This window comes from Plasmodium chabaudi, assembly GCF_900002335.3.
Source record: "Plasmodium chabaudi chabaudi strain AS genome assembly, chromosome: 8".
Taxonomy (NCBI): domain Eukaryota; phylum Apicomplexa; class Aconoidasida; order Haemosporida; family Plasmodiidae; genus Plasmodium; species Plasmodium chabaudi.
The window spans coordinates 1,320,401-1,332,893 of NC_030108.2; the positions used below are offsets into that span (position 1 = coordinate 1,320,401).

Below are 12,493 nucleotides of genomic sequence, written 5' to 3' on the forward strand. Positions count from 1 at the left end.
AGATTATTATAAAAAGAAGAAAACAAAAATTGTAATAAAATACGATTAATATTAGGAAGCAAGTCTACTAAGCTTAAGCTTTTATAGTTATTTTTTTATTTAAAACATTTTTAATATTGTTCTTTCCTTTTTTATGCAACAATTTTAAACAGTCTGGATTTGGGGGGAATAATTTTTTTTAATTTCCTAACATGCTTATCAAATTTTATGTCATTTATTAAGTTTATTTTTTTTAAATTATTTAAAAAAATTATGAAATAAGGTTAACACCATTTTTAGAACATAGAGAGAGACATATTTTTAGGGTGTGGAATTATTGTATGTATATAAAAACAGATAGAATACTTTTTTTCGTTTTAAATATAATATTTATTATGTTGTAGAAGGATGGATAAGGTCTTTTATACATTCCTATAGCTAAAACATATTATATTGTATTATATATAGTGTGTTATACTTTATTTTTTAAGTTATAGGGGGTTATATTTACAATTTGAATTATTTCCTTCCTTATTTGTTCGTAAATATGTATAATAAATCAGAGGAATAGACATAAATAATATTTACGTGTGTGTATATATTTTATAATATATAAAAATATGTCATAATAAAAAAATAGAACGGTTTGACAATTGTAATAAAGGTGTGCACATAAAATTTTATTAATTCTGGCCATCCATTTTTCTATTTTCAAAACAATTCGTTGTTGTTTGCCGCGTTTTGCCTCGTTTTTTACGCCGTTTTTTATGTCAATATTTTTACGAAGCATTTATCAATTTATGTAAACAATTTATGTAAACAATTGTGTAAGCAATTTTGTAAAAAACGCGAAAAAAAATTTTGAAAAAAATTTTGAAAAAAATATATACACAACAGTTATAATAGTCAAGACTGGGAAAAAAAAATTATTTACAACAAAATTAAAGAAAAAAAATATTTAAAAACAATATCAATTCATGTCTATTAAATTTGTTCTACGATTTAACTATTTTCAGATTGTTAATCATGTATAAAAATATATAAATTAGGAAATTTCAAAAAAAATTAAACTGATTTTTGGGAAAACTATGGAACAATAAAATTCGCAAAAAATTTTCAAAAAAATTGCAAAAAATTTCAAAAAAATAAACGAACGAATAAAATGCTTAACCCAATATGAATAACATATGTACAACGATAGTTGTAGTAAAGCTATTGGATTTTTTTCCTTTGCTCGATGATTTTTTTAAATTGCTATACTTAGTAAGTATATAGAAATGCATGGCATTGACATAGGCCAGAGAAATTACATGAAGAGTGTGCATGCTTTATTTTGCTTTCTTTTTTTACGTTATTTTTTTGCTTTATTTTTTCACGTTATTTTTTCACGTTATTTTTTCACGTTATTTTTTTACGTTATTTTTCGACGAGTACAGAATAAAACATGGAGGGCTGCCGTACTTGATGCTGTTCAAAATACAAACCTTTTGAGAAAAAAAACAACCATTCGTTTAAAAAATAAAAAATATATTTTGTTGATTTTAAAATATATGAATAGCAATAATAGTATAAGAAATGAAATAACCGATTGTTCCTCTTTAACATTTCCAAATAGATATGTATTGTCTCCCTTTCCGAATGTGTTGTAAGCAATGCATGAAATCAATCCGTTCGTCATGCATGTGAATGGTGTAACTATTTACTTACGTGCTTTCTGGCGTGCTTACTTATTTGCAGGAAGTTAATAATCGGGTCGTGGAGTTTAAGCCCCCCTTTCATCAACTGCATACAACGCGCATTCCCAAGACTTATTTATTTTAAAATTGTGATTGGGTCACCTATATGTATAGCTTTATTAAAAAATTTTTGTTTTAATTCAAAAAGCTTGAGATATATAACAATAAGTTTTGCGAACACCGAACTAAATAATGAATACCGAGAAAAGCTAACCAAATCAATAAATAACTTTTTATTTCATTGGAATATAAATGTTAAGCTAATAACGGAGTAGAGCAAGCTAAGCATAAACCAGTTTTTATTTTTATTTTTATGTTTTTTTTTTTCGAATATTTTTAGATAAATAGTAATTGTATCAGAATGGTGAGTATGTCCTTGTAGTGTCATAATTATATACCCTTGATGAATGTTTGAAAAAGGGATACAGCCATTTCCGTAGATTGGGAAAGAGATATCCTTTACCCAGTTGTTCCTACGTTGTTATGAAATTGCTTTCATATTGTCTGATTGTTTATAATTAACCCTTTATTTAGATAAAAATTGTTTGCATAGCTAGTATATATATGTGCATATAATGTGCAATACACATTTTAAATGTTTATTAATTTGATTATTAATAAGTTGATTTATTATAAATATTTGTTTCAAAAATATTTTTTTGTTGTATTTTTATTGTATTTTTATTAATTAATTAAATTTTTTTTATAATTTGCTACCCAATTTGACAATTCAGTTTAACTTTTTCCTCTTTATCGTTCTGTAATTAAAATAATAAATACATTTTTAATAATATATAAAGTAAATTTTTATGTATGCATACAAACATTGTGCATAAGGGTAAAAAAATATATATATTATATAGTATGCTTGTGATAATATAAGGATTATATAAACATACGATTTGTATTTTGTATTTCATGCTGTTGCGAATGTTAGGTATTAGATAGTTTTTTTTTTTTTTTTTTTTTTTTTTTAATTTTGACATTTTTTGAAAAAGTTGATTTATGTCATGTTTTAAAAGAAAAAAAAAGATTTATATTTATTTCTTTTTATCATGAATAAAGAAATGTTTAAAAATATGGAATAGGATACAAGGATAATATTACCATGAGTTATTTTATTTTTTTGTAATTAAAATTTTTTTATATTTTTTTATGTTTTTTTTTTTTTTTTTTTTTTTCAAATTTAATTACTTTCAATCCTTTATCATTTGCATATGGAAAAATCGAATGATTTAAAAAGGGAAAAATAAAATGTTGGATTTGAAAAAAAAAAAATACAGTTATTGAATAATTATGTATGAATATATGTAGAGTATTATTGTTATTGTGTGTATTTTTTTTTCTTTTTTGGTATTTTTAAATAATCATTTGTACGAAATAATTGCGATGGATAATGAAATAAAATTGTTTATGGAAGTAACAAAATTGTCGGACGAGGGGGAGGCAAAACGATTGCTGGCGATGTGCAACGGAAATTTAGAGGTACTACAAAGAGTGACCATATAGTGTGAACGAAATGCATATTTCAATGGCGATGTAAAGCTTTGGCATATTTCAATGCTGACGTAAAAGCGGCACATACTTACAACATGGTTTATTTGCTTTTCATTTTTAGGACGCCATAGTTAAGTATTTGAAAAATGGGAAGGTAGAAAACATGCATGAGGTAAGAAATAGAAAAAGGAATTAGCATCCATATAGGTATATGTTCTCCTTGTTGATAAAGATGTAAAATTTCTCATCATGTTTTATGCAATTTTGTTTGAAACAATTTTTAGGAAGCCCAATCGGTTAATTCTTCAAGCAATTTAAGGAAGAGAGAAGGGAAAGGAAATGAAAAGAAGGGTGGCGAAAATAAAATAATAAATAATAATCAAAATAAAACATCCAATTCAGGCAATGATAAAGTATTTAAAAAAGATGAAAATGATATAGTAAAGTCGAATTTTTTTGAAGTATTAAATAATGTAGGAGGTATAATTTGTCCTTTATTTCGAAACATATATAACTTGATTACTTCATGTTTTCATTTAATAAGTACTTATATTTTAAGTGTATGTAGTAAGAATAGTTTTACAATGTATTATGAAGAAAAGTATGGGAAGATTCATGCAACGTTTTTTAATGGAAGTCTTAAGGAAGCAATAAATAAATCAAAAAGGGACGAGAAGTTATTACTTGTTTATTTACATACAGAAAATGAAGAGAGTGCATATTTTTGTAAACATATTTATACAAATATAGAAATTATTTCATTTTTTGAAAACAACTGTATATTATATGCTCAGGACATTAGTAAATACTCCCTTACTGAATTACATGATGTAATAAATATATATATGTTTCCACAAATTAACATATTGCTAGCATATGGATCGAGTATTAAAGAATTGTCCGTAATATATGGAACTCCCAATGCTACAGAAATTATACAATCTATTATTGGATGTATTGACAAAGCTGAAGTCGAAAAAAAGAAACTACAAAGAAGTACATCAATGAGAAGTAGTGTTGATGAATCAGTTTATAGAGACAGACTATTAAGGGAAGAACAAGATAGAGAATATCAAGAAGCTTTAAAAAGGGATAAACAAATTATGGAAGAAAAACAAAAAAAAGAAAATGAAAAATTACAAAAAATTGAAAAAAAAAAAAATTATATAAAAGATATAAAAAATAAACGAAATGAAAAAAGTAAAAGATTTCCATTAACTATTGAACCTAATGATAAAGTTACAAAAATATTATTACGATTACCAAATGGATTAAAGGTTCAAAATAATTTTAGCGACAATCATACACTAAGAGATATATATGATTGGGCTGAATGTTGTGATATATTAGAAATTGATAAAACGAAAAAAAAAAATATGAATATTCCATGTAAATTTGATTTAATATGTGGGCATACAAAATCAGTTTTAAAAAATTCGACAAATCCAATAAAAAATTTTGATTTATATCCAAATGCAGTTCTTAATATGAAATCATTAGATTCATCTGATGATGAGGAAGAGTAAAATTTACAAGAAGATATGATGAAATGTTTTTAGTAACATGCGAATAATATGACTAGTTAATTTGTGTTGGAATTCGACTATATGTTTTTAAAATAAAAATTTTAGGAACGTAAGTGTGAAATCATTTGTTGTACGTGAATATTTCACGTCATTTGTTATAGCTAGTTTAGTTCGCTATTTATAGCTGTTTTTTATTTTTATTTTTTTATTTTTATTTTTTTATTTTTCCATTTTTATTTCGCTGTTTTTAATTAAATTTGTTGTAATGATAACTATTTTTGAATTAAATTTATTAAAAACAAAAATGAGATCGCCATTGTCTGCTTAAATGGGTGGGTAAATTGGCGTGCCGGCCTAGTGTGGGAGCCAATTGTAAGTGCATAGAAGCAATTGTAAATGCGTGGAAGCAATTGTAAAGGATTGCAAATTGGGTTCGCTTTTTCCTTCGCGTTCGTTGCCGCTTTCCTTTTTAAAGCATGGCTAGCTGAGGTAGAGAGCGAGCTTGGTAGGTAAAGAATTAGGGACGAATGCGGAAAGAGAGATGTGCGTATTTTTTAAAACACCGTTTAATCGTTTTTAATAAGTAGAATTATTTTATATTTAGGGATGGATCGAACAGAATAAGTTTGGCACTGTGTAGAAAGTTAGTTTGATGAATTAGTTCTGCATAATATTTTTGTGTGTCTATTTTTTTTTTTTGATAAAATGATTTGTGGAATATGCACATCCATGCACGTGGTATTTTGCGATTCTTATGAGATTGCATATGTAAATTTATTTGTATTATTATAAAAATATGGTTTATTAATATTATACGTGATGTATTATTATACATTATGTATAGCCATTTTTCGAACCCGAAGAGTGTTTTTATTTAGATAATCGAAGAGGTAGAAATTTAATATATTAGGGTAGATATACGAAGGAGCATATCCATCCATAGGCGTCTCCCTAGTCCTATTATACGTATGTATGTATTACCTTTTCAATTTTTTCCATTTCTCAATTATGATAACTATGTATGCATATGTATGTATATGTATATGTATATAATAGGGTAGAGTAATAAAAGCAGAGGAATCGATTTTAAAAAAATTATAGAAAATTGTATATATATAGAAAATAAATAATACAGCAGTAAAATAAATTATTCTAATAAATATTACTTTATTTTAATAATAGAAAAAAAATTATAATTATAAATATAATTATGAATATAATTATAAATATAATTATAAAAATTTAAAGAATTAATAAATTTTGAATAATATTATAAAAACCTTTTTGATCCCCTTTTTATATATATAAAATTATGTATATAATATTTTGTGGTGTTTAAAAAATAGGGCAGCCTGGTCTATTATATTATGTATATATTTATAAAAAAAAAAAAATAAAAATTAATAACAATTTTATAAAAGCATTAGGTATGCATAATTATATACGTATGTATATATGACATAGAAGTATGAAGATCATATTTCGATTTTTTTTTCATTTTTACTTTAATTATGCTTGAAGGAAAAGAGAATTGTAGGATTGAAGCGATTATCTATAAGAATTCGAAAGGTAACCATAAAAAAATAAATAATAAATAGAAATAGAAAGCATTATTAATATCATAAATATTGTGAATAGGGTAATGATGCTTAAAAAATTTGTATAAATGATGTTTTAAAAAAATTTGTATAAATGATGTTTAAAAAATGTGAATAAATTATGTTTAACAAGTAGGAATGAATATTTATTTTTTCTAAATAGTCGAAGATAAATATATTTTTTTTAAAAATGTATTTATAATTTATATTATTTTATTTTTTTTGTTTCTAATTTAGAACGAATATATATTATATCATGTGTGTGCGTATTTCATGCATTCTAAATTTGTTATCTATATGCGACTTGCATTTGTAGTTTTTCTTTGTCTTAGTATTATGATGTATAATATTATGTACATGTATATAATAGCAAATTGAAAGATGCACATTGTGATTTATGTTTTAAAATATTATTTATTGTTTATAAAAGAGGTGGTATGTATGTTTTTTATTTTTTTTGGCTGTGCATACGAAAAAGTGTTGTGCCTTCATTCAGTGCATTTACCATTCTCTCTAAATTGGAAAAATATATAAAATATAAAATTAGTAAAATTGTAAAGACATATATAATTACATTTTATATTTTTTTGAAAATGTAATGGAAAGGTGGTTACTCCCCTTTATGTGCATATATTATGCATATGCAATAATGTATATATTATGTATTATGTAAATATGTAAATTATGTATAACTACGTATAATTACGTATAATTATTTTATATATATTTTTGTTTCAATAATTATAATATATTTTCGATTTACGTTAAAACACACACACTGCATTTTCATGGTGGATGCGTTGGCAAAAATTATATTTATATTTTTTTTTTTCATTTTATATTTTTGCAACCATTTGTTTAGTCTGTACTAATCCATTTACATGTTATATTTTTTGCTTTTATACTATTACTAATTTTTATTTATTATATATTTTGATAAAATGATTCAATTCCTTAAAAATCTACAGCTATACAAAAAGAGGGAAACACCCGATATAAAACCCACGACTAAAAAAAGTAAAATGAAATATGAAGATTTTAATTTCATTCGTACACTTGGGACTGGTAAGTGCTATTCTTTCAGTTGGTTACATGCGTACATATATTTTTTATTAGTAAAATATAAAATAATTAAAGCTGTATGTAGTCATATAGCATTTATATGTTTACTTTTGTGCAACACTGATAAAACAATTGATGTCCACATAATTAGACATGCGCTATTTTGTTTTTACAATAATTTTTTTCTAATTTTTTCGACACATTTCAACATATTTCTATGCATATATTCGTTCGTTGGACGTTTGAATAATTTTTTTTTTTTTTTTTTTAATGTCAAGGCTCATTTGGACGAGTAATTTTAGCGACGTATAAAAATGAGGATTTGCCTCCAGTGGCAATTAAGCGATTTGAAAAAAGCAAAATAATAAAACAAAAACAAGTCGATCATGTATTTTCTGAAAGGAAAATATTAAACTATATAAGTCACCCTTTTTGCGTAAGTCGAATCGAGAGAAATGGAAAAGCAGCAAAGCTGCCAAAATTGCGAGCGAAGTTGTGAATGTTTGCTTTATTTCGTAACTCTAATGCTCCAACATAAGGAGAAATACCTTTATACTATGCGGCAATATTTGCACATCTTTTATTTTTTGATTTAACATATGATAGGTTAATTTATATGGATCTTTTAAGGATGAGTCTTATTTATATTTAGTTCTTGAATTTGTAATTGGGGGTGAATTTTTTACCTTTTTAAGAAGAAATAAAAGATTTCCAAATGATGTTGGATGCTTTTATGCAGCACAAATAGTTTTAATATTTGAATATTTACAAAGTTTAAACATTGTATACAGGTAAGGCTATTTCGTTTTATATGCGACCATGTGTGCGTTAGAGTTTGGGAAGGAAGAAGCAAGATGGCGAATGCACCGACCTTTCATGCTTTTTCAGCATTCGCAACGTTTCCGAAAATTTTGACATGTTTATTTGCTTCCCCCTTTTCAGGGACTTGAAACCGGAGAACTTGCTCCTCGATAAGGACGGATTTATAAAGATGACTGACTTTGGTTTTGCAAAAGTTGTAAATACACGAACATACACATTATGTGGGACACCAGAATATATCGCCCCAGAAATATTGTTAAATGCGGGTCATGGAAAGGCGGTAAGAAAATAAAATGAAAATGCACAGTGTCTAACAAGGAGGAAAAGTGTGTGGTGGCAAAGAGGGAGCATATGATATGCCACTACTTTACGATGCTATGCCACTACTTTACGCTGCTATGTCACTTACGCTATTTGTTTTCTTCATTTAGGTGGACTGGTGGACGCTGGGAATTTTCATATACGAGATTTTGGTTGGGTACCCCCCCTTTTATGCAAATGAGCCTCTACTAATATATCAGAAAATTTTAGAGGGTATAATATACTTCCCTAAATTTTTAGATAACAATTGTAAGCACTTAATGAAAAAATTATTATCTCATGATCTTACAAAGAGATATGGAAATTTAAAAAAGGGAGCTCAAAGTGTTAAGGAGCATCCATGGTTTGCTAATATTGAATGGAATAGATTATTAAATAAAAGAGTTGATGTACCATATAAACCTAAATATAAAAATATACTTGATGCTTCTAATTTCGAGCAAGTTCAAGAAGATTTATCTATAGCAGATAAAGTTATTAATGAAAACGATCCATTTTACGATTGGTAAAAAATAGAAGTTTTGCGAGCATTTTACAGTATAATAATAGTGATATATAAAATTTGTTTTAGTTTTAGTTTTTGTTTTTTTTTAAGTTAAATTATTGTATGCATATATACGTGTGTGTATATTTATTCTTATCTTTCGAGTCATTTTGGAATATGCACAGAATACTAGGGTGTCCTACACTATATATACAAATATATATATGCTGTATGGAATGAAAAGCAAAATTATTAAAAATAATTATTTTATTTTTTTGGCATGTGCTTAATGAATGTGAAAAAAAAACAGGATAGGAAAATTCATGAGGCAATAAAAGCATGCTGTATATACTTATAAGTGCATATTATTTTGTCCTGCCTTTTCTTTCTAATTTATTTGTTCATTTTATATATACATAACATTATTTCGCTTCTATTTCATTTATTTCATTCTATTTTACTTCGCATGTATAGATGCCATAAATGCATTTTCATCTTAAAAATAATATAAATTAAAACAAAATTAATAAGAAAAAATGATGAGGCAAAGATGGTTGCAATTGCTTTGGCTGATAGCAACTTATGACCAGTGGCAATAGTAGCAAAAATTAGTTGAGCCTATAAGACTGGTGTGTTTATTTTAAGAGATGATTGGGCATATTGTTGATTCCCTTTTTTTGGCTAATTGTCGAATTTTGTAATTCAAAACTTGTATTAAATCTGGTGGTATTTTATCTATTTTAATTAAATCGATTTGATTATTTTGAATTATATTTTTGTTAGAATTTGGAGTCATATTTAAAAAGGGTATTTTACAGCTAGCCATTATTGAATTTATTTTGTGGGCTTTTCGAAAATTATTATGTGTAAAAAAATAGTTATATTTTTGTAAATCATTTTTACAATTTTGTCTATTCTGTTCATAATTATTAAATGGTGTACTTTTTCCACAGTATGTAGGATGAATAAATAAATTTGGAATTTTATAAATTTTAAATTTAATGTCAATTAGTTTGTAATAATATTTATATGAGTAATAATATTTTCCAAATATACTTTCAGGGGTAGGTCCAAAATAAGGCACTAAATTTTTTATAGCCGGAACCTTAGGTAAAAATTTTAATTTTTTATCTAACACTTCAATAAGGTCATCTAAGAAAAGAGAAATGCATACATATATATAATATTATGAACAAAAAAAAAATATATTATTTATATGTGTAGATATATGATGGGAAAAGGATTACCATTGTTGTCAAAATAGAAAACATCAGGATACATTTCTTTATATTTATCACGATTTGATATATTTCGTTTTAAAGTAAATATTTCATCCATCCTTGTATATAATAAAAGTTCTATAATGTCTAACATTCGACATGCATTTTTCTCTAACGAATATACTTTTTTTTTTTGTTTTTTAATTGAGAGTGATATAGAATTTATATATTTTTGTTGATCTATCTCTTCTGATTTATTATATTCCAATAGTTGGAAATGGTCAATATATTTTATTTTATCATTTTCGTTGTTTTTATCATCAAAATTGTTGTAAGTCCTATAATTATTTTGATCTTCTAAAGGAAAAGAATATTTAGTGTCACTTGTTTTTTTTAAATTACTACAAGAGAAATAATTATGATTGGTATTTTTTTCCTCATATTGTATTAGTTTATTTTTTTGATATTTTTTGTTAAAGTATAATTTTTTTTTTTTTTCTTTTTTTTTCTTAAAACAATTAATTTTATTTTTGTCTAATTTGAACAATTTCGATTTTATTGATTTAATTTTTATTAAATTATAAATATTACAACATATTTTTTTATTACAATTTTGGTTGCACACATTTTTAAAGGGATGAAAATTATTTGATTTTATTTTAATTAGAGAACAGCAATAATTTTTTGTAGGACATAAAAAATGATTATTATCAATTTTGTTATTTTCATTCTTTTTATTTAGTTCAAAAAATGAATTATTTGGATAACAGTTTATTTTTTTAGCATATGTTGAGATCTTCGATATGATGCGATTAGGGAGAGAACTATCCAACGAGTTTGTATTTTCATTTATCATTGGTAAATTATTATATATATAGGGTTGGCTAGCTTTTTTTGTTCATATTTTTTTTTATATGCGGATTATTTTCTTTTGTTGCATTTAGGCAAGTTTAAAACATAAGCCTAGGCTTGTTTTGTTTTTCGGTTGTCTATATTTTGGTCACTACCTTTTACTTCTCTTTGGTTATTTTTCCAACTAATTTAAGAGACAAAAACTTTTCGTAAAATTTGTTAATACTACTATATAATGGACAAAATTTAACATGTACGTTCAGAATATTTTTGTCATTATGGAATAGTATTAAGTGAATTTATTTTTGATTATATAAAGTATTAAGAAAAAAGTTGAAAATAGGATAGAATAAAAATGAGAAAAATATGAAACATAATGAAGGTTGTTTGGTTCCCATTCATTTCGTATTTTTTTAGATTATTTATTTTTTTTTTATATATTTATATATCTTTTTTGGTTGGTATAATTTAAAAATGTGTAACCCAATTTAAACGACATAAAAAAGGTATAAAAAAATGACAAAAGTTTGTAAATTTTTAGCTAAAAATAAATATATGGATAGATAAATGAATGTAGATTTTTTTTTCTTTGCGTGTGCATTTTTATATAGACAAACAAGCATGGATAATTTATACAGATTAAAAAGGTAGTTATAATTCATAAAAATATAATAACATTTCCAATTAGTATATATTTGAATCAGTACACACACAAAAAATATACGTCTTTGTATGTGTGTTTCCTTTTGTGAATTGTTTTTTTCTGTACATGGTGGTTTGAAAAAAAAAAAAATTAATTCGACCATGATATTTTCATAGGATGTTCTGGTGTAATCTTAAAACTTTGCAAGCCATTCATAGCAACTTCGCCATTTTGATAAGAATTAAAATCAATAAATGCTACATTTCTTCCTGGTATATATCTAACTTCCGAAAATCCAGGATATTGATTAAATAGAATTTCTAGAGCATTTTTATTAATTTCATCAGGTAAATTCTGAACAAATAAGGTAAATTGATTTACTTTATTTTCATAATTATTAGCTGATTTATAATTTTTAATTGGATTATATGTTCCTTCCAATTTTTCAATTATTCTTGATTTCGTTTTTGCATAATTAATATTTATATTTTTATTTAAAAAGGGTTTTCCTTTTAAATTTTTATAAGCTAAGGTTGATGAGGCTATATTGCTAAAAATAACAAATGCTTGCCCTCTTAATTTATTTGATTTTTTTATAACTACATCCAATACATTTCCATATGGACAAAAAAATTCATATAGTAAATATTTCAAATCATTTACATTTATTTTATCTTCTAAATTGTTTATATAGAGAGTTTGGTTGGGGGGTATATCAAAATTGTCCATTTTCTCGAAGGAAATATTAGGATA

The 12,493-nt window shown here is 24.9% G+C and overlaps 5 protein-coding genes across 5 annotated transcripts; 3 read left to right on the top strand and 2 right to left on the bottom strand.

Moving 5' to 3' along the window:
- Nucleotides 1-1,155: 1,155 nt before the first annotated feature.
- PCHAS_0835700 (conserved Plasmodium protein, unknown function) lies at nucleotides 1,156-1,990 on the top strand (the record flags this gene model as incomplete). Its single annotated transcript, XM_016797981.1, has 3 exons — nucleotides 1,156-1,242; nucleotides 1,416-1,624; nucleotides 1,717-1,990. 3 exons carry the CDS (start codon nucleotides 1,156-1,158, stop codon nucleotides 1,988-1,990), a joined length of 570 nt encoding a protein of 189 aa, XP_016653878.1.
- A 1,114-nt stretch (nucleotides 1,991-3,104) lies between these two features.
- PCHAS_0835800 (UBX domain-containing protein, putative) lies at nucleotides 3,105-4,738 on the top strand (the record flags this gene model as incomplete). Its single annotated transcript, XM_016797982.1, has 3 exons — nucleotides 3,105-3,200; nucleotides 3,334-3,384; nucleotides 3,497-4,738. The coding sequence occupies 3 exons, from the start codon at nucleotides 3,105-3,107 to the stop codon at nucleotides 4,736-4,738; spliced, it is 1,389 nt and encodes a 462-aa protein (XP_016653879.1).
- A 2,539-nt stretch (nucleotides 4,739-7,277) lies between these two features.
- Nucleotides 7,278-9,050, top strand: PCHAS_0835900 (cAMP-dependent protein kinase catalytic subunit, putative; the record flags this gene model as incomplete). The annotated part of the gene is made up of 5 exons (XM_739722.1): nucleotides 7,278-7,401; nucleotides 7,677-7,834; nucleotides 8,005-8,189; nucleotides 8,341-8,500; nucleotides 8,652-9,050. 5 exons carry the CDS (start codon nucleotides 7,278-7,280, stop codon nucleotides 9,048-9,050), a joined length of 1,026 nt encoding a protein of 341 aa, XP_744815.1.
- A 615-nt stretch (nucleotides 9,051-9,665) lies between these two features.
- On the bottom strand, nucleotides 9,666-11,101 carry PCHAS_0836000 (conserved Plasmodium protein, unknown function; the record flags this gene model as incomplete). Its single annotated transcript, XM_739723.2, has 2 exons — nucleotides 9,666-10,177; nucleotides 10,273-11,101. 2 exons carry the CDS (start codon nucleotides 11,099-11,101, stop codon nucleotides 9,666-9,668), a joined length of 1,341 nt encoding a protein of 446 aa, XP_744816.2.
- A 789-nt stretch (nucleotides 11,102-11,890) lies between these two features.
- On the bottom strand, nucleotides 11,891-12,469 carry PCHAS_0836100 (U2 small nuclear ribonucleoprotein B'', putative; the record flags this gene model as incomplete). Its single annotated transcript, XM_733158.2, has 1 exon — nucleotides 11,891-12,469. The coding sequence occupies one exon, from the start codon at nucleotides 12,467-12,469 to the stop codon at nucleotides 11,891-11,893; it is 579 nt and encodes a 192-aa protein (XP_738251.2).
- Nucleotides 12,470-12,493: the final 24 nt, after the last annotated feature.